At 42.8% G+C, this 21,445-nt stretch overlaps 1 protein-coding gene across 2 annotated transcripts in view; it reads right to left on the reverse strand.

Moving 5' to 3' along the window:
* BPTF (bromodomain PHD finger transcription factor) overlaps positions 1-20,154 on the reverse strand; it is a 54,450-nt gene extending 34,296 nt beyond the window's left edge. Inside the window, exons 1-3 of one of the 2 annotated variants that reach the window (XM_058817281.1) lie at positions 19,515-20,154; positions 7,040-7,862; positions 81-304 (exon numbers count right to left, since the gene is read on the reverse strand). In XM_058817281.1, coding sequence (XP_058673264.1) covers positions 81-304; positions 7,040-7,862; positions 19,515-20,154 — 1,687 coding nt within the window. The remainder of the gene's footprint in view (positions 1-80; positions 305-7,039; positions 7,863-19,514) is intronic. The other variant, XM_058817282.1, reaches the window with a different exon arrangement.
* Between the last annotated feature and the right edge of the window lie 1,291 nt (positions 20,155-21,445).

The following is a 21,445-nucleotide window of genomic DNA, read 5'->3' on the forward strand; positions in this document are numbered from 1 at the left end:
TAAATCCTGCTTCTGATGTAAGATAAACTAGATTTGATTCAAAGTGCAGCATCTATTCTCATTACACCAAATATTCCTACCATTTGCTGCAGAAAGGAAAGACTTGTTGCTGCCCCTTGCTTTGTTTGTAAGGTCTTCTGTCACATCCATGTGCCGATGAACTTCCTCACGCATCTCGTCCAGGGTTTTGCATAGGTCAGCCTCCCAGTAATCCTTGTCCAGGCATTCAATTAACTCTGCCAGCTGGATCTTGGTGCTGTAGTACCAGATTTTCTTATCCTTCTCACTTTCTGAATCTTCCTCTCTGTAGGAGTGTTTAAAAAATACTGATTTTAAAATATCTGGATAAATGACAAAAATTGCTATCACCTGCTATCTGCAGAGCACTGTGAAATGTCATTACCTGAGTGGGAATAAATAAATCACACTGCTCATATGCACCCAGTTTAATACCAATATTCCTTTCTTGCTTCCTTCCCTTTCTTCATCCCCTCAGTTCTCATGACAACTTCCTCAGGAAAGCTTTGAAGTCTCCTTAAAACTCGTTTGTCCAGTCTGACAACAAGGTTTATTCTTATTATATTTACTATTTCTTTAACCAGTAATTTACTACTAAGTCTGAAACAATTTGTAAGTCCAGAATCCATAATGGTAGTTTCTGGCAGTGTATTCAGGAAAAAACATAGTCAGAAAATTCGAAGTATAGAATGTCACGCTCATAAAATATTTTATATTGGCATCCTAGAGCATCCACCTGTGAGAGCACAGGAAGGGATGAGTCACAGCACAATCCCTTTGAAAAGATCAAGGGATTTCCACATTTTTAATCTGCAGTACTCCACAAGTCCAGAATTCCTGGTGCCAACAGCACCTCAGCAGGGCCACAGACCCAGGGGAGCTCCATCAATATCCCAGGTAACTCCAGACTCTCCTGGAGCCTGCAGGGCACAGGGAGGATGCTCCAAGTGGTTCTGCAGCTGCTGGATTTCAGCTCAGCTTGGTCCATCCTGGGGGGCAGCAGCAGCCAGACCCAGGCTGGCAAGAGCCAGAATCAGGCTGGCAATAGCCAGATCCAGGCTGGCACGAGCCAGAACCAGGCTGGCAAGAGCCAGATCCAGGCTGGCAAGAGCCAGACCCAGGCTGGGAGGAGCCAGATCCAAGCTGGCAAGAGCCAGAACCAGGCTGGCAAGAGCCAGAACCAGAATGGCAAGAGCCAGATCCAGGCTGGCACGAGCCAGAATCAGGCTGGCAAGAGCCAGATCGAGGCTGGCACAAGCCAGACCCAGGCTGGCACGAGTCCATCTTTTCCACAGCACATCCCAGTGCTCCCCACACCGTGTGGGTGCCACTGACTGCCCAGCCTGGCCCCCACCTGGGCAGAGGAACTGAACTCCTGCTGCCCTGGCACCCCTGTGCCAGCACTGCAGGCTCACTGAGAGCCCTGACCCAGGGTGCTGACAGCAATGGGAAGCTGACTGTAAATCTCAAACCTCTGCCCCTGTGGGGTTTGCTGCAGGTTCCTCTCTACTGGGTCCCTTCCTGTGGCTCACACATTAAAAATGGCACAAATTGGCTTCAGGGATTCAGAAAGACAAACAACCTTAAGGCAACTTGATCCTTGTTGTTCTACTGCCTCCCAGTCTGCATTTGTGAAACAATTAATATTTGTAACTCAAACAGAACACTGCTGAAATAAGGTGGTTGTGAAGTTAGTAGAGGCAGTATTACACAAAATTCAACCACTAACTTGTCACAACCCTTATTACAGAACAGACTTTAGGTTTTGATGATAGAACCTGGTGTTTTGCAAAGAAACTTTTATCTCTGTTGTAAAGGCCTTTGCTCATGAAAAGCAACTAATTCTGCTTTATCCATTTATTCTGCTTTATCCATTTATTCCTCTAAACTGCCAACATTCCATTAGTTTTAACCACACCAACCGGTTAAGTTTGACAAGTTTTCTCAGAAAACAGCTCATTTCAGAAAGACCATCATGTACAACACACCAAAATGTAACAGCTGAACACTGACAATCATTTCACTCTATGGAATATTCTAGGCCTGTAAACTTCCATGTTAAAGAAAAATGACTGTTTAAACCATGTTTCCTCTAAACCAAGAGTTATTTACTAACAACAATAGGAATGAGAGCACTTTCATTACTGGTGGTGAACAAAAGCCACAGAAGAGGAAGATAAAGGCAAACGCCCAAAAACCAAGATGGAGGGGGAGATGAGAATGCAAGAATGGGGCTTTACACAGTGAGAGGAAATAAAAGGATGAAATAAAATGCTTAACTAAAAAGGACAGGGAATGGGTGCCTTCTGAGTTTTGCCTGGCAAGTGGCCAAGGGAAATGGCAAGTGCAAGACCCTGCAGAGCAGCAGTTGTGAGGCTGCTGTGCTCCTGGCAAACATGACTGTAGAATGTGATGCTGGTTTTACTCTGTTTCTTAACTGACCAAAAAGGGAACTTGCATCTTTCATTTTGATCCCTTCTGTTGTGGCTGTTACAGGATTATTTGCTAGAGAGATAATGCCATTTATACATCCTCTTGTATGACCTAGATATGCAACAATATAAATGCTTTATATAAAATGAGAGTCGCTTTGGCTGGAAAAGACCTTTGAGATAAGTCTGACAATAAATTCCATGAGGAAAGGCTGTGCCTGCATCCATCTGCCAGACAAGCATCTTGTACACATTGCTTCTATTTTCATGGTGACCATCCAAGTGTTTTCTTATTTTCATGTTTCTCCCCACATTCAGCAAATCTGAGACTGCTCCAGCTGCACTAATGCAGCCAGGGTGAGTCTGTGTCACCTGAGCCTCCCAAGCAGCATCTGGCTTTTCCCTTCCCATCAGCTCTTTCTATTCTAGGTTTGCAAGGTTCCATTGGGCTGAAAAGCAATGAACTGTTGTTTCCAGTTTCCCTGGATAAGTCAAGGAAAAGCCTTCAGCACCAGTAAAGCTTTGCTGTATTGCAGACCAGTAAACCCCAGGCTCAGTGTGCAGAGCTGAGACATCAAACCACCAAGAGCATCTGCAGAGAGCACCTGGAGCTGATCCCTCCATGTGGGATTTGAGTCCTGCCCATTAAAGAACTGCTCAGATAATATTCTAGAAACAGACAATGAGGTTATCCAAGAGTATTTTAATACCCTTCTACTTCATTTATATCAGGGTTTGAGCACGAAGTTTGTTTTGGTCTGAAGACAATCACAACTTTAATAAGAGAATTTCAGGAATTGAAGAGTTTTCTCTGGAAAAAGCACAGACAGAATGTGAAATGGCACAAACTGGTTGGTCTGTGTGCTTACACCAAGCTCATCTCTGGCCAGACTTCTTTCCAAGACTCAGATGTGTGCCAGGGGAAGACTTGGAGCACACAGCAGGAATCATTCCATGCAATCCATTTTGGCCAACTTAGATAAGGCTTAAATTAACAATTATATAATTCCAGCTAACTTTCCCTTAACACCCTCCTGTGTTTACTAAAGGGACACAACTTTTACCCTCTGAGGAAATCAGAGGGGCTGTGATAAAAAGCTGGAATGTCCAAGGCTGACAAGGAGCAGCTCCCAGCGTTGTTCTCAGGCAGTCCAGGCAGATTTGCCAGCTTGGTGCTGGACAGGGGGACTCAGCTGAGTCACACACAATGTGTGAGGCCAAGGAGGAGAAAAGAATCACATGATTATTTCCTACTTCTTTCAGCCTCCTTGGCTGCCAGGAACTATTCACTGGCAGGCTGCAGAGACAAGTTTAAAGATTGATAAAAGCAACATAGAAGATAATCAAAACTTTCAAGCAAGGTGATAACAAAATATTTAGCACTAACTAGCAGATACTTCCTGAATTCCATGATGATACAGTTGGAAACTGAAGAATTCAGGAAATTGTTTAGAACAATCTATTCAAATGAAGATCCAAATCCTTGTTAATTAACTACAGAAAATAGAGGAGGACCCCCTAAGAACATAAACAGCATGACAAATCTTGCAAACAAAAAAAGCTGAAACTGCTTTTGACTGTTGAGGAAGATCCACACAACTCAGGAATAACAATGTGTGTCCTATTTCTGCTATCAAAATGAAAGCCAAACAGTGTTTCATTATCTGTTTTCACAGATAATTGATAAATCCAAAGCATCTCAATATTTCTATAAAGATAAACTTGTTAAAACACTGCAGCAGTTTAGAAGGACAATACAAGTCAAAGTCCCAAATTTCCTGAGTTAATAACTTGCAGAAATAATCTTCACAAGTAAAACAAATGCAATTGACCCAGAGGCATCCTCCTTAATTGTAAACAGCTTGAAACAAAAACATCAGGAATTAATTTGCTCTTGGCCTTTTTTTTTGTTTTAATTTTGTTGATATTTGTTCATGAGGAGACTCCTTCAGTGTCCACTTTTCCATCTCTGTAAAACGGAAGAAGTGGAAAAGAGAAACAAAACCACAATGATGGGCTTAAAGAAGGCCAGTGATGGAAATAAAAGTATCAGGGAACAAGCCTACAAAACCCTTTAAAAGGCAGAAAAATCAGCAGTAGGTTGGATTTATGACATTTAAAGGGGAAGAGGGGAGAAGAAGTAAAAAGCTCTGAAAACCCTTTTGAGAAACAAAACCACCAAGAATTTAAGATTTCAGTTCTCTAATCCTCCTGGGCAGGATTTCAAATTGGTATTTGTGCAGATTATTTTTAGATCTATTAGTTTCCTCTGATACATTTAATCACATGGCATTGGGTAATATATTCTATTCATTTTAATAAAGTTGATATGATAATATAATTTTATGAATCTCATGTTTTAGCATTTGGCAGTTATCCTTTAAGTTACCCTTCAGTTATCCAAGATCTCAGGTGTGGTTTGATCCTGTTCAGTGTGTATACATATAAATAAATAAGTTAATAAATAAGTCAATATATGCAAAAAAGTTGAGTTTGCAATACAGCATGCTTACTGAATTTAAAAACTGAAATTACAGAGTTTAATGTCTATGTGAGTTATTAAAGTTGCAATTCCCTGGAATTAAGTTGTGTACTACTTTTGACCCCTTATGATATAATTTGCCCACAGAACACCTAAAAGGAATGCAAAATATTGGTTTTTAAAAACTCAACACATTTAACTTTTGAAGATGTCTCTTGTAAGTGCAGTTAAAATTACTACCAATGTGCTAGAAAGAAACAACTCTCACGTGTGCATATTTCAAAGGATCACGAAGCACCTGCGTGACTCATTTCAGTTTGAAGTATGTTGAAGTATTGCCTGTATCAAAACCTTCTGAACATCAAATACTCTACTTCACTGGGAAAAAAACATTGTTTCACAGATCAAGTTTGGTTAAAAATAATTACCTATCTGCCTACATACAGGGAGGAAACAAAGTCTGCCCATTTAGCTCAAAATCAGCTCCTGAGTGATCTGGATTTTCTAATGTTAATTCCCAGATCTCTGCCAGTACAGGAGAGCAGTGAAGACAAATCCATCTTTAGAACAACCTTTTCCTTGAGAGTTTGAGGAGGAAGATACAAAACCAAGGCAGAGATAACCCTAAGATATTAAAGCACAAGGAACTAGAGCAAAAATAATTCCAGTTATGTATCCTTCACAACCAAGCTTTTTTGTGAAAATCAAAATTTCAACACATTTTCTGAAAACAAAAGGTAGGAAATTCAGCAGGAAGCAACGGAATAATTGGATATCGACAGCTTCAGGTGCCCATCCCATCCTGGTGAACCACCTGAGTGATCCACCCCTCACTGAGGAGCATGGGACTGAGTATAACCATGGAGCACATATATAGGGAAAAAAGAGAAGAGTATAAAAGATTCCCTGCATCCTTTGAAAGGTTACTTGGCATTACTGTGACATTTATAACCCAGAGAAACGAAAAAAGATCAAACATGGACTCTTTTTTTACAAATATGAAAGAAGAACACAGGAAACAGAGCAGAGATAATTAATACTCAACGCATCAGCTGACAATACCCCAGAGAAACAGCCCCACATTTTAAAGGAATACCATGAGCCCTCAGAAGTGTCTTCTTTGCAAGATGTAACACCATCAGCAGACCTCACAGTCCCTTTTAAATACGCTGGCTACTATCTTAACATTCACTGGAACCTGCTTTGCATGAAATTCTGTTAAGGTACCCAGCTGTGGCTTATTTTCTCTGTAACACTGAATGGAAACTGTGTTTCTGAGTTTTCAGAGCTCTGCTAAAGTCTCTTATTTCTCCTAATTTAACAATACCACTAATTTCACTTAAATATTGTTTCTTCTCCATTATGAGAACAATTAGCTAAGAACAGTCTTTTATGACAAAACCAATCTTTAGCCATTTTTCGGTGAAAAATGATTTTCAGATTCAACTTTTCAGTAAAATCCAAGGCACAATGCCCTCACCAGCAAGGGTTTGCTTCCTATTAATATTTTGAGGTACATTTGTATCTTGAGACCAAACAGTAACAGGAAATTGTGTGAAACACACACAGTACCTCCCTCCAAGACAGGCACAATTTTCTATGGTGACTTTCTCTGCACTGCAGAACAACGTTCAATGCAACACTTTCTACATTTCTAGTAACAATGAATCCCTCTGAGCATCTCTGAAAGTTTCAGCTTCAAAGGCAGAGCATCAAACTGGCACCAGCACCTGGCAGCCAAGCACTGCTTAAGCAGGTGACAGACCACAAGCAGTGTCCTACACACTGTGTGATCATAGAGAGTCAAACTTCTCTTCAGTAACTTCTACAAGAAACTGGGGAGTTTTCATTAATATTCCCTTTCTTTGCCTCACATTCATGTGTTTTAGGCACATTAATATTAAGCCCGAGGTCCTGTTTTTATGTATAGATTATGAGAATATTAATTTGGGATAAATACAGATTATTTACATGGTCTTTAGCAATATTACAAAACAGCAAGCCCTATCTAAAGGAAGAGCAAATTTAAGATGACACAGCAATTTCAATGAAGTATTAAACACACAGTGTAATTGCTCAGAAAGGATGCAGTGCTTGGCTCACTCACATGATGATCCTCCTGTTCAGGAACCAGTATTTCCGCCGGTGCCGGTCGTAGCCGATGGGCTCGTGGCGGATGTAGGGTTTGTTTTTTTGGATTTCAGCCACACAGTCAGTCACCCCGGGCACCTGGTGTGCCACACAGACCTCACACTGCCACTCGTCCTCGGGCACCTCCTCCAGGGGCGGCTTCACACACTCCAGGTGGTACACGGCCGAGCAGGTCTCACAGCAGAGCAAATCCCCGAGTTTGTGACAGACCCTACAATGATCATCATACTGAATAACCCCTTCTGACATCAACTCCTCACGTGCAATGTTTGTGGTAAGAAACTGATCCACTAAGAACTGCAGAACTTTGATTTTATTCTCTACTGGTCCATAAGGATAGTCCTCTGTCTCTTGGTAAGGAAGAACATGATGGTATTCCTTGTCACTCTCACAATATACCCGCAGAACCTCTGGCCACGTCATCCCATCTATGAAATACAAAGTGGAATTAACGCTATCTTTGAGGTCAGCAGGTCCAAAGGTAGTATTTGAAGTGTCTTCTTCACGTAAAACTGCTTTTAACAGCACTATGTGCATCTCTGCCATGAGTGTGCACTGCTCTTGACTTACCAGAGCAGCACAGAAGTCCTCAAAACGAAAAGGAGAGAGGCGCAAAACAGTGCCAAAGTTCCTCAGTACCTCATAGATGGCAATAACATTCATTATATGCTCACTAGGCACCATCAAGTCCTCTGAGGATTTAGGAAACTCCAAGGGTGGGATATCTTTTTCTTCCAATATTGGAGAACGAGGACGATGCGCTCTCTGTCTTCTCCTACCTGGAATAAGAAACAACAGTAAGAATTTTGCTGCTCACAGGTCAATGTATTTGAATATCTGTCATCAATCACTGTGTTAACATTCTGAACTAATGCAAATTAAGGCTTCACAAGCTTCACAGTTACATAAATGTGTTAACTCAGCTAATCATCTCATACTTTAACTAACAGTATGAAAATAAAACACAAGATATCTGAGGTTTTGCTTTAGACACATACAGGAATTGCATTTCCCACACAATACACATCTACTGATGCTTTAAAATGATATATGGAAATGTAATTGTTTAAACTACTTAAAAAGAAAGACATTTCCTGCAGCCAAAACAATAATTTTTCTCACTTTTATTCAACATCACACTCCAAACAGATATTTTGTATTAAATGATTGCAATTATTCTCCTATCCAGCAAGGGCATCCAGGAAAGCTCATTTCAAGCAGATGTCATAGGACATCAATCTAAACCAAATTAAAATACAAAAGAGAACCTAAAGCATGTTGCCCACTGCTTTCTAACTAGAATGTTTCTCCTGACTACCTACAAACCAAAACCAGAAAGTAAATGTGATGGTTATGAAAATATTTCAAAAATTCTCAATTTCTCAAAACAAACAAACAACCACCTCCCCAATCCACCCTCATGCTTCAATAAAACAGGAGCCATATCCACAGAATGAAGAGGCAAAATTACAGAAGGATGAAGTTTACCAATAAAAGCTAAAGAGCTGTTTTACTACCTAAAAGACACTGAGCATAATTAATTCAGTCTCAGATGTCAATTCAGATAAGATGCTACATTTCCTTCCCTTGGATTCCACTGTCCTTGATGCCAAGCAGAAGGAAAAAAAAAGAGGAATGTTTTTTTAAATGACACTACCTGAAAGATGAAATATTTTAATCTTCTATCAGAATAACCAGCTACATGCAACTATTTCTCAGCTATCAGTTAAAAGTTTTAGATGCACTCATTAAGCTTATTTCCCTTTCTAGAAAAAAACAAGTTGAGAAAACCTCATAAACCATCATCTATGTTTAATCCAAGAACTGAGATGAAAATGGGTTTTAGGTCCTTTTACTAAGCAGACTAAGATTCTGGTCAACAACTAAATTCCAAAATTATCCATTGTCTATAGACAAGTGGCAGCAGGATGTATTTTATGCACAGAGAAAATCCAAAGAAAAACTGCAGCTATTCACAGCAGCCATTTCCCACACACACTTCATTAAAATGGGACATCTATTAAACTTTGTGACACTGAAGAGTGACACAATCAATATTCTGGAATTTTAAGATTCACATTCATAATTTCTTAACCATATTCTGCAGATAAGGACACCTCCCCAAAAACTGGGGAGGAAAATGAAGAGATAAAGTGAGTTGCAGTCAGCTTGGATGTTACCATTAAATGGAAGTGGTTCTCTGTGGCATTTGTTCAACCCACCCTACTCAGTTCAATACCCCCAGAAATACAGAAAATAAGTCTAACTGCTAAGGCAGATCCTGCTGAATCTGAAACACCATCATTAAAATATTAATGCATTGAAAAGGGAAAAAAAGTTGCCAGAAAGAAAAGTCACCTCTAAGAAACAACTTGAGGCACAACAAATGATTCCAGAAAAATAAATCAGCTCCTAGGCTGGTATGGCAAGAGGGCACCAGACACAGCTCTCCCTTTTCAGTGTTAAAGAATGAAGTCTTGTACAACAAATTACACACCCAAACAATATAGAAGATAACTGCAAGATATTTCCATTACAGAAGTAACAGCTCAACCTCATCTGTGGACAAAAATAACTTTCCAAGTTTGAGTTCTGACTGTGGAAAGTGAAGGAATGTTTCTATGAGTGTCTTCCAACATGCCTCTGCACTAATCAGTGGAAAATGTTTAATCATGGCAAACACACAAAGACAAAGCAGTTTCACAGCCAGGCACAAAGCAAGTGTTCTCTAGATTCAACTCAACTTTTCTACCAACATGATCCCATAAGCCGCAGCTGGTTTAATTAAAGCACCCCAAAAGCAAAAGAAGCCATGCCCACACAATAAACCTGAAGTTTATTGGAGTTTCCTTCAACACTGCAGTCCTGGCCATGCAGGACACCACAGAACAGATACTCTGAAATCCCCGATGGCCCTCACAGAGTGCAAGCATCACAAAAGGCAGCAGAGATATCAACCAGGATTCCTTCTGGAGCAGAAAAATGTGTCTGTCACACAGCAATGCCATGAAACAGCCCTTCAAGAAAGAGCAGCAAGGACATTAACCCTGCTTTGCCTCAACTAATGAGAAGTGACAAATCCCCCCAGTAATTTTAGACAAAGATAAAACAGAGTGAAGGAACATTGCTGGAAGAAAATGGACTCCAAACACCAATTTTGCTGATGTCTCTTTACCATGAGATAAGCATGGGATGGAACCATAGAATCAGTGAAGTTGGAAACATCTTCAGGATCAAGCCCCACCACCATCTCCTCAAGTTTCACATCCACACATCCCAGAACACCTCCAGAGGTGTGACCTACACCAGTTTCCTGAGCATCCAGTGCTTTACAACCCTTCAGCAAAACAAAGTTTCCTCATATGTAATCTAAACATCCACTGGTGCAATTTAAAGACACTTGTGGATCTGTCACATGAAAGTAATAGGGGAATAAAAAAAGAACTTTAAAAAAAGGCATTCCTAATATGTTCTAAAAAAGTTAATCTCTAACACTTCCTCTTACAAAGGAAGCACACTGGTGCTATTACACATCTAGAAGAAATGTGTTATCAGGATATAAATGTGTCATAATAACACAATAAAGAATTGTACTTTGGTGCAAGCACAACACAACCTGTGGCTGCATTAGTCACACCATTCCATCTCCTACTTAAAGCAATTTGTGAATTTTCTTGTTTGTTTTGGTATAAAGAGCAGAAATTTCAAAAGCAATAATAAAACAGACAATAGGAGAAGCAGGGTGGGTTAGAACATGTGTGCTTCATTTGTGTTAGGCCTCACAGTTGCAGCACATTTTGATATTGTGCACCTCAACACTCCCCATCCACACTGCAAACCACACACCACAGCTCAAGAGCTCAAATAATTTCTGTTTTTGGACACTGAACTGCTCTGAACAATTCTCAACTAAATATAAACCGGTTTGCAGAGCTAAAAAAGGCAAGTATTCAAAGATGCAGAATATTTTAGAAAGAAACTGTATTTTTCTCAAATGACTTGATGGCACAGCATTTAAAATCTTTCTATGCTGGCTTTTTTTCTTTCCAATTTCACTTTCATTTTGTTATTAATATTCTCTGTACTGGGAATGAAGAGACTTTGAAGTTGAGAAGAGAGTCACAAAGTGTGATTTGGATATTCAGAAATTCCCAGCAATTTGTGCTCCAATGTATTACTGGCCAATACACCAACTGTGATCTCAAGAAACCTTTAAAAAGAACCTCAGAAGCCCAAACCAACAAATCCAAGCAATCTAATAATCTCCAGTGAGAAGGATGGACATTCTCTGCCAAGGTGCTCATAAATCTTGAAGCATAGCAAGAGGCTGCTGAACTGGAATTAAAAGTGCAGGTCAATGGAATATATAATGATGTCAAAGTGCTACAAGTCTTTTTTTTAAGCTGAAATGTTGCTATTTTACTGCTGATTTTTCAGTGTGCTGACAACCCACACAGCTCACCCTGCTTTGGAGCAGCTCCACCTCCTGTGTGAGGGTTTTTGAAGACCACAGTCCATGTTTACCCTACTGTGCCTCATAAACACAAAAGAAAATCCCTCAAACGTTAAAAAACGCAATAAACACATACAATTTTTCAAGCTCTTCACTTTCAAAGACAATCTTCTTTTTCATGAGGCAAGTGGGCCAATATTTAAATTCAACATTTAGCGACAGACACAAAAACCCCACAAAGAACTCTGGCCACTTCAAACATTTTAGTTTAAATTATTTAAGAAATACTAGGATTTGACAACCTTTTTTTTTTAAACTTGTTGTCATTTGTCAAGGATTTGGGCCCCCACAGGGAAATTTTGTTTCAAATAGAAATTGCTTTGTTTAACCCCAAAACCACCAAGGGGATTGCAGAGCAGGTGCACTGGCAGGTTACTTCTCCTTCAAGCACCACCACCTGACTGACCAGACTTTAAACAGAATTTTCATGTAACTACTCTAAATTCAAGAAATCTACTCTCAATTTACCCACACTGAAGTTTCCCAAAACATACTCAAGTTTTATTATATGCAAATGAGAGACTCTGTGATAGTTTCTGCATGTTAACCAAGCCTCTGAATCAAATTTCACCTCCAAGTTTGAGGCAGTGGAAAGGCAGAAAATGTCCACTTCTACACCACTCAAATTCCACAGCTTTATTTGGTGGAAAAAAATTGATTTGCCAATTGCCTCCTGCTGCCACAGCTGGAATATTGACAGGATCCAGATCCCCTGGAGTGTTTGAGCTTTATATTTCTATCTGGCACAAGTTTCTTTTAAATGGCAAATCCTTCACTGTGTCTCCCCAAGTGCTGGAGCAGTCTGCAGTGGTTACCTGTCCCTATTTTGAATTCTCCAGTTAAAGAGCTGCCTGTAATTAAGATTAAAGAGTAAACAATTCTATTTCCATGGCACATTATAATTATCAGATACTGAAAATTAGAGTCTACACTTAGATTAATCTACTAAAATAATTTATATTACAAATATTTAAGCAAACACAGTAATGATATTTGAAATAAAATAAAGTTACTCGAATAACAGTCTAAACACCCAAAATCAGAATTTACTTTAAAAACCCAAACCTTGCTTTATTTTTTTAATTTGCATCTACTCAACCTACTTGGTTCAAATGCTGACCCTTTCAGAATTCAGAAATGAATTCTGAAAAGAGTTTAAAAGGATCAACAACTTTGTCCCCAATTTCATTCACAGACTGAAAGAAGAAAAGGGAAAGCCATATCTACTCTTTACTACAGGAGAATAGAGAATTTAAAACTACTTTAACCATCCTTAACACACCTGCTGGTTTATATAAACAGAATATCTGAATAAACTACAGACATCAGTGTCCAGAACACAGTTTCATGCTCCTCAGCTATGGTTGTATTCAATCACCTTACACATGTAGGCTAACAAAAATCACAAAAATCCAGTTTGGCCTTGTCTCACTGATGTTAAACATTCCTCCCCTCCAGCACACAGAGCCTTTCAGCCCAACATTTCAGGTTCTGGACTGCTGGATGGATGTCCTTCAGAACAAATATCCTGCCAGAACCACTGTCTTGTTTAAACAGGGACAGAGTGGTGGCCTAAAAAATAAACACTGGTTCCTGTCTCTCTTGATTTGGAAGTTCACAACTGGTCTCATTTCACTTGTCTCACAACTTTCCTTTCCCCATCATTTCCCAGCACTTTTGGGCTCTCCAGCCCAGAGCTGCTGCTCTCAGTTGCCATGGAGAGGATCAGCTTGGTAGGACACTGCGGAGGGAAAAGAGACCAAGGAGTTTCAGGTACTTCAGCAACCTCTACAGGAGGGGAAAATACAGAACAAACCCCTCCAGTCGCACTCCACTAACTGACCACAGAAAGGACTTTCAATTTTCCCCCCAAAAATATTAAAATTTTGGCTTCAAGCTCCACAAGCCAAGTCAAACCACAGAACTCTCAGATGAAAGTCCATCTTTAGTAAAGTAGAACTGGGCTGGTTTTGTTTTCCAGATCGTGAGTCACTGCAAAAACTCCTCAACATAAAGACCAGCTGCCAGTTATATACAATGTCCTGGAGCAGAGCACTCCTCAGAGAAGATGCCCTCTCCTACATTTTCCTTCCTTCTGGAAACTTTGCCTTTTTCCTGCCCTCAAACTCCCTCCTATTTTGGTTTGGTTTTAACTAACACTCACTTGCTGTCCCATGTTATTGCTTTGCAGCAGGCACGTTTCAAATGGGCCTATACAGCAACACAGGAGGTTTTGTTAGATATCACTGAGAAAACTGGAAACAGTTGATGACAATGTGTAAGAAAACCTTTTTTTGGTGTTCTTTCTTTCCTTTCACAGCAGAATGCAGGAACTGGATAGAGCTGAATGTTTGCCACAGCAATATCCAAACTGGTTTTTTAATTAAAAGTCAACCTCTTGGGAGAACGTTTGCTCAGCTTCCACCAAAGAAAAAACAGCAGTAAAATGAATGAGTTCAACATAAAATAAGAATATATTATGAAAAGTAGTGCCAAAATAGAAAAATCTAAATATTTTTCTTGGGATGGGCTGAAATGAAAGGCTTTGACTTTCACAAAACAGTTTCTTCTCTTTTAAAAATGCCAACATGATAATCATGTTTCTAATATTCACAGTCAAAGTCTCTCCCAGAAAAATTTTCTAAGAGAATAAGATGCATTTGTAACTACTTGTAGGTGCAGCTTTAATTTGAATATTACTCTGAAGTAATCACACCTAACCCAAATTTATTTATTTAGTCTGGAGAAAAGAAAAATCCAGCCATAAATAAAACTTAAGAACTAAACAAACATTAAAAATGAGGCATTCCAAGCACCAAAAAAACCTTTGGAAGTTGAAAAACAAATTAAAACATCTCTGATTATTAGACTAGATCCTGAGTGCACTCACATCACACAAATTCCCACACATGTTCCCAAGCAGAGTTTGATTCCTGCCTTCCCTTGTAAAAAAGTAGCTCTTTATGTTCTTTTAAACTGTAAAACTTTTGGCTGCTTCCTTTTTCAGTTTGCACGCCTGTCAGCATGCACTTTTAAATCAAACCAGGGTTCTCAACTGATTTCACTTTTAAGAATTTAATTTCCCAACATTATGGCCATGAGCACACCCCCAGGAGCCAGGAATACAAACCCCCCGTGTTCTATGGAATCATTTTAACGTTTGGAGAACAAATGCAAATGCAGCACAAGCAGCAGGTGAGAGAAGGACTCAGAGTGAGGCACAACCCTTTAGTGCCTAGAACCCAGGCAAAGAAAAAACCAACAAAATCACAGGTAGCACAAGCAAAATGATTCTCAGGAACAGCTAGACAATCTCTTGGGACGCACTCAGATAAGCTGTAACAAATTTAATAAGTTAGTGAGTCCTGAGAGCCAGCCCCAACCCACTAAAATCCACATTTATTCACCTTACACCTGTCCCATGCAACACAAAGAGCACTGACAGAATTTTACTGCAGATCTACAGTAAAAGTTTGCCCAATAAAATAATTCCAGCACATTATCTCTTACACATTCAGGGCGAGGTATTTGCTGCTCAGAGCTCCTGAGATGACTGACAAAGCTCTCTCCAGATAAGCTGCCAATTTACAAGTCAATGCAGCAGGATCAGCCCCAGATTTACTCCTCTGGCCTTCTACACAATTTCTTTGTCAAGGATTGTCCCCTACATTTTCCAACCCTGGCATGAGGAACCGGTGATCCTTCCCTCCAGAGCACAAATCAAAGTGCAGATCAGTAAATGGTAAAATAAGAGCACACCAGGTTGAATTTAGAGAACAGGGCACCCCAGGTGAGGTGTTTGGGAGGATGGTAAATCTTCTCCCACGGCAGACAAAGGAGGCTGCATATCTCAATGTTGTATCTCGGTGTCTCCACTTAGACAATTCTTCAAGAGCATGAAAACATGTTCAGATAAAAAATTACTACAGACACACCAAATGCAGCACCTGGTTCCCAGCTAAACTCTCTCACCCTGAAGATAAAAGCACACTGGCAAGTAACTGGTTAACTGAAGCAATGCTCAATGCCTGCAAATGCTCAGACAAGCCAAATCCAACTAAAATTACTATTTATTGTTTTTTAAGATAAATATTGTGTACTTGTTTGACAGACTGATGATCTCAGCTGAAATCTAGATGAATAGCTCTTCCTAAAACTAGTTTTCTGATGAAGAAAAATCAATAAACAAAAAAATGAAGCACTTCTAGGCATCACCATTAAACCCTTCTCTTAAAATTCTGCAACATATGAAAAATACTTAGTAACTATAATGCAACAGTGACAAGCCTCAAGTGGAATTTACATTGGACAGGGAATGGCAAAAATGTTTAGTGATACAAGTTATACAGGATACCTGTCCCAGCAATATCCACCTTCTGGGGATGCAAAGGGCTGAGAGGGAAGGGACATTACACATACAAAATCCCTCCACCAAAAGTATATCCAGTAGAATAAAAAGAAATAATTGTTATTCACACAGTATGTTTTTATTGTACCATGACTAAGTGGTATATTAGGCATTTTATCTTTTCTAAGATTCCACTTCTTTAAATAGTTTAATAATATTATTTTATATTATAATAATATTAACTTATTACCATATTATAGTAGAAAGTACTCCTACATCTAAGTTCAAGATAAATCATAAGCTTCCCACCAGAGCACAAAACCTGAAGCTTTCTTGGCCAGAAACATTGCTCTGTGATCTTTTAATTCATTGTTATATGTAAGTTAGAAAAAACTGCAGCAAGTCCATCCCCCATTTAAGCAGGATGTGATTTACGTGTAAAAGCTTGGTTGGCAGCAGAGTTTGACTGGGATGGCAATTATTCAACAGCCAGCTCTCAAAAACTCTTCAGCCCCTCAGAGTACATCATGGAAGTGGCTGGAGGGTAAGGGGAGAGGACTGTTCATCATCTCTTTGGTAAAAATTCTGTCAGGAGCCCGTCCAAGCCAAGGGAGGAGATGCTCCTCAGAGCCCTGCAGCCCAGCACAGGAGCTCTGTCACTGCTACACTCTGCCTGGCTGCAAGACAAGGATGTGAAATAACCTCTACATCTAACACAGGGCTAGGAAATAACCCCTGTATGGAACACAGGGCTAGGAAATAACCCCTGTATCCAAATACAGGGCTAGGAAATAACCCCTGTATGAACACAGGGCTAGGAAATAACCTCTATATCTAACACAGGGCTAGGAAATAACCCCCGTATCCAAATACAGGGCTATGAAATAACCCCCCTGTATCTAACAGAGGGCTATGAAATAACCCCTGTACCTGAACACAGGGCTATGAAATAACCCCTGTATCCAAATACAGGGCTAGGAAATAACCCCTGTATCCAAATACAGGGCTAGGAAATAACCCCAGGATCCAAACACAGGGCTATGAAATAACCCCTGTATCTGAACACTATGAAATAACCCCCCTGTATCTAAACACAGGGCTATGAAATAACCCCCCTGTACCTGAACACAGCTGAGCACCAACCCTGCCTCAGGGAGCACCTGGAGCCCCTGGAGGAACCCGGGAGACACAACTGCAGCCTTGCCCTGCTCTGCCCTCCTCTCTGCCCTGTCAGACACAGAGATCCCCATGAGACAAACCCTGCCCTGCTGCCAGTGCTGCTCTGAGGGCCGGCATCTCCTGCTGGATTATGCCAGGAGTGAGATTTCCATCAGTGCCACTGGGATTTCAGATTCCCATCAGTGCCACTGGGATTCCAGATTCCCATCAGTGCCACTGGGATTCCAGACTCCCATCAGTGCCACTGGGATTCCAGATTCCCATCAGTGCCACTGGGATTCCAGACTCCCATCAGTGCCACTGGGATTCCAGACTCCCATCAGTGCCACCCTGGCTCCCAGGGCAGGTGTTTGTCCAGGAGGAGGCACGGATGGAGCTGCCTGAATGAAAACTTTGGGCAAGAGTGTATCCAGGAGGGAGGAAGACCTCTAGGCAAACACTGAACTAATGAGAACCACCAGTAAAGTGCCAAAATAACAACACAAACGTTCTAACTCTCAGTAGAGAGCAAAAGCACCTAAGGATTAAAATGCTTACACTTACACTTCTCTTAATAAAGTTAAGTTATCCTGACCAAGTGAGAAATAAACATATAAATTATCAAAATGGTTTCTGATACACCTGAATACCACATAAAACCTGTCTATGCTTGTACAACAATGCACAGAGAGCTATCTTCTGATTTGCCAAAACACTTAGCACATTTGAAAAATGGCATACACCCATTCTCTGCAGAACTCATTTTAAACCTGGATGCTCATGTAAAAATATTATCCTGACCTAGCCAGTTAAAATCATAAAAATATTATTTCCCTGACATAAGCACTCCCAAAAAAGTAATAAAAATGAAAGTTATCACAACTAAGAAGAAAATGGAGAGTTAAAAGTCAAGAGAGTATTTTAGAGCTTTCCTTCTGTGAAGTCAGGTCTCAATCTTTATCCAAAAAATTTCAATTCGATTGCAGGACATTCCTGCAACAGGTAAACTAACATCTTCTAAAAATTATCTCTAAATAAATTTAGTACTGTATGTACTTATTTTGATTCATTTAGGCTCTGAAGCATATGGATATAAGTTAAAAAAAATATATAGGAAAACCTATAGAGTTTTTTAAAGTACTATTATGAAGTCACGGAATGAGCTGATATCATTAACTTACCAAAATAAAAACAAATTACACATTTAGCAGCCAGTACTTCCCCCTTTTAAAAAGTCATCAGCTAACTACTCGGAACTACATTCCTTTTTTAATTAAGATGCAATGCATTCACACCAACAACCTGTTCCTCCCCCCTTCCAAAGTGGCCAAATACTGGAACAACAGCAGTGTCTGCCATCCTGCAGCCCAAATTACCTATAAGTTGAACTACTCTCCTGGTTCAGAGACTTAAAAACAAAAGAAAGAAAATAAAAATAAAATAAAATATTGTAAGCTCGAATTCCATTCTGGAACAAGTTCAAATAAATCCAAAGTGCTTAAGTTTAAATAAAAGAATTTTTGAAGCTTGGTGAAGGAACCAATTAAGGACAAACAGAAATGCAGGCCTTAAAAAATCCCAATTTTTCCATTAGAATGAAAAAAATTAATCACTATTATGTTTAATGAATTTTGACCCCAACATGAGTTTTAAAGGTTGCCATACCTTAAGATAAACACAGCGTTTAAATGCAAGACCTCTGACTCAACCTCCACCTTTTAATCTTTGTGTTGAACTCCAGCTAGGTTTACATCCTTGCAATGAGGCCCTGTGCACTTTTCCCCAAACTATAACAATGCAATCTCCATTTTGAACAATGCACCTCATTTCCCTCCTTGGAAAGCTACTTTTGTCTTAAAGCCAGTAGATGCTGGATCCAGTTATAGCTCTGACCTCAAGAGCCTGAAAATTCTCGGTGTTTATAGTTTTTTGGTTTTTTAAGCCACTTCAACTCACATGCGCTTCCTTTCCTTTCAACATCAAGTTGTATTTGCAAGCACAAGCCAGCCTTTCCTGTATTTAATTGAAAAGACCTCTTTGCAAGGCATGCCTCTGGTTTTCCTTGTTTTTAAATTTGAAGTGAATGCCCCACAACACTTCTGACATTGTTTGCAACACGTCCTGGTGGATCGCGCGTTTCTGCGGTCGCCAGGTTCCCCATGAACATTTGCAGAGCATCCCCTTGTTCCAGCAAGTGCCGCCCGCCCTCCCCGCTCCTCTCCGTGCATCCGAGCATCCTCCGATGCTCCCCGCGTCCCCGGGGCTGCCAGTGGTTATTTGCATCCCCTCTCCCTGGGAGTGCTTGCGGGCATCCCTCACATCCTCGCATGGGAGTGCGGAGCGTATTTGCCAACCTAGAGGGAGCATGTGGGGTGCCCTCGACTTGTTTGAGTTCGCCCACGGACTCTCTACCTGGGGTGCTGCTGTAGGTGCTGTGGCTCCTGAAGCTGCTCTCAGTGCAATAACTGGCATCGTCTTCATCCTCCATCTCTTCGGGGTAGTCAGAGTCGTCGTCGTCCTCTTCCTCCATTATCTCCTCCTCTTCTTCCTCCTCGGAGTCCTGGTTATCCTCGGGGTCTCCCTCCTCCTCCTCCTCGGACACCATGCTCTCCTCCTCCTCCTCTTCGCTCTCATGATCGTCGTACACCACTTTGCTGATGCTCCTCCTGGACGAGGCAGCCCTGCCTTGGCTGTTGCAGCTGCCTCCTGCGCCTCCTCCTCCCCCTGCTCCTGCCGCCCCGGCCCTGCCCCTGCCCTTACCGCCGCTGCCTCCCCCACCGGGGGTGCTGCTGCCGCCGCCGCCCGCCTTCCTCTTGCCGCCCCCCCTGGGCGAGGCGGCGGCGGCGGGCGACGAGGCCTGGGCAGCGCCGGCTCCCTTCTGCTTGGGCCCCGCCGTCTCCGCCTGGGCCGCGGCCGCCCACCTGCCGCGGCTGCTGCCGCGCTGCCGGGAGCGCAGCCCGCCGATGGGGCCTGCCGGGGCCGGGGCGCTCGCCGGAGCGGCGGCCGCCGCCGGCTGCTGCTGCTTGGGCGGCCTGCCGCGCCGGCCCCGCATCGCTGGGCGCTGGCCGAGGGGGAAGGGAGGGGAAGGGCGGCTCGGGAGGGCGCTCGGAGTCCGGACAGGCGGCTACGGGCAAGCTCCGCGCCCCGCGGAGGGCGCGGGGCCGGGGCGGGGGGGGGGGGCCGGGCCGAGCGGGCCGCGGCTCAACGCGAATCGCCGGCGCCCCGCTCCGGATCGCCGCCGGCCGCCATCTTGTTCCCCGCCTGCGCCTCGGCCGCTCCGCGCTGACTGGGGGAAGCGGCACCAGGCCCCGAGCGCCTCACGTGACCGCCGCGCCCGCCGCCGCCGCCAGGGGGCGCGCCCGCCCCGGCCGTGAGGGAGCAGCCGCGACGGGGCGGCCCCGCGAGCCCCGGGCTCGGCACCGACACCGACGCCAAAGCCGGACCGAACGCGGAGCCCGCACCGAGCCCGACACCGACCCCAAACCCGGACCGAACCCGGACCCGGCACCGACCACCGACCCCGGATCCGACACCGGTACCGACATCGACCCCAGGCACCGACCCCGGCACCGACCGCAGGCACCGGCACCACTCCTCGCCCCTTTTTGCTCCGCTTGCCCCTTTCCCCTCCGCCGGCACCAGCGCGCCCCCGTCGCAGCTCACGGTCCCGGCACCGCCGCTCCCTCAGCCGGCGCTGCCCCGGCCTCACCCTCTCCCCACAGCGGGGTCGCTGGCCCGTGGCCGGGGTCACTCCCCGGGCCCATCGGGAACAGCTTTGAGCGAGGTGTGTGCCAGGCCCTGGGCAGGGGCTCCCCACGAGGGTCTTCATTCCCCGTCCAAATCAGAGCCCCGGGTGTCCCTCGGGAGTCGCTTCCCTCCGCCATCGGCACCAGCAGCTCCTCTGGCCACTGGCACTCAGCTCTGGCCGTGCTTTGACTCCTCGCCCCTTAAACCCCACTTACAGCTCACCCTTACACAGGCAGCGCCGTGTAAAGCAAACACTGAGATCACACACGGACCCACCATCACCGTTTTGCCCATCCGCTTTCTCTAATCTCTGTTTCCAGTTATCTGGAGCACTAGGAAAAGAGATGGGCTTCATCTGCTTTGTATTCCCTCTGGTTGTCTCATTTGCCAGAGCCTACAAAGAACTAAAAATCAACAAAAACCAGTTGCACAGTTGAGTTTGCAATGCCATCACTTGGATTCAGGGTATCAGTTTCATAAGTAAAAGCGGTACAACCTGAACGTCAGCCCAAGGCACACAGATATCTCGTATTTCCTACAACCAGCCTTCCTTTTCATTGCTAGATCAAGACAGCCTCAGGATTTCAGAGAAGCCA

The sequence above is a fragment of the Ammospiza caudacuta genome, chromosome 19 (genome assembly GCF_027887145.1).
Source record: "Ammospiza caudacuta isolate bAmmCau1 chromosome 19, bAmmCau1.pri, whole genome shotgun sequence".
Lineage (NCBI taxonomy): Eukaryota > Metazoa > Chordata > Aves > Passeriformes > Passerellidae > Ammospiza > Ammospiza caudacuta.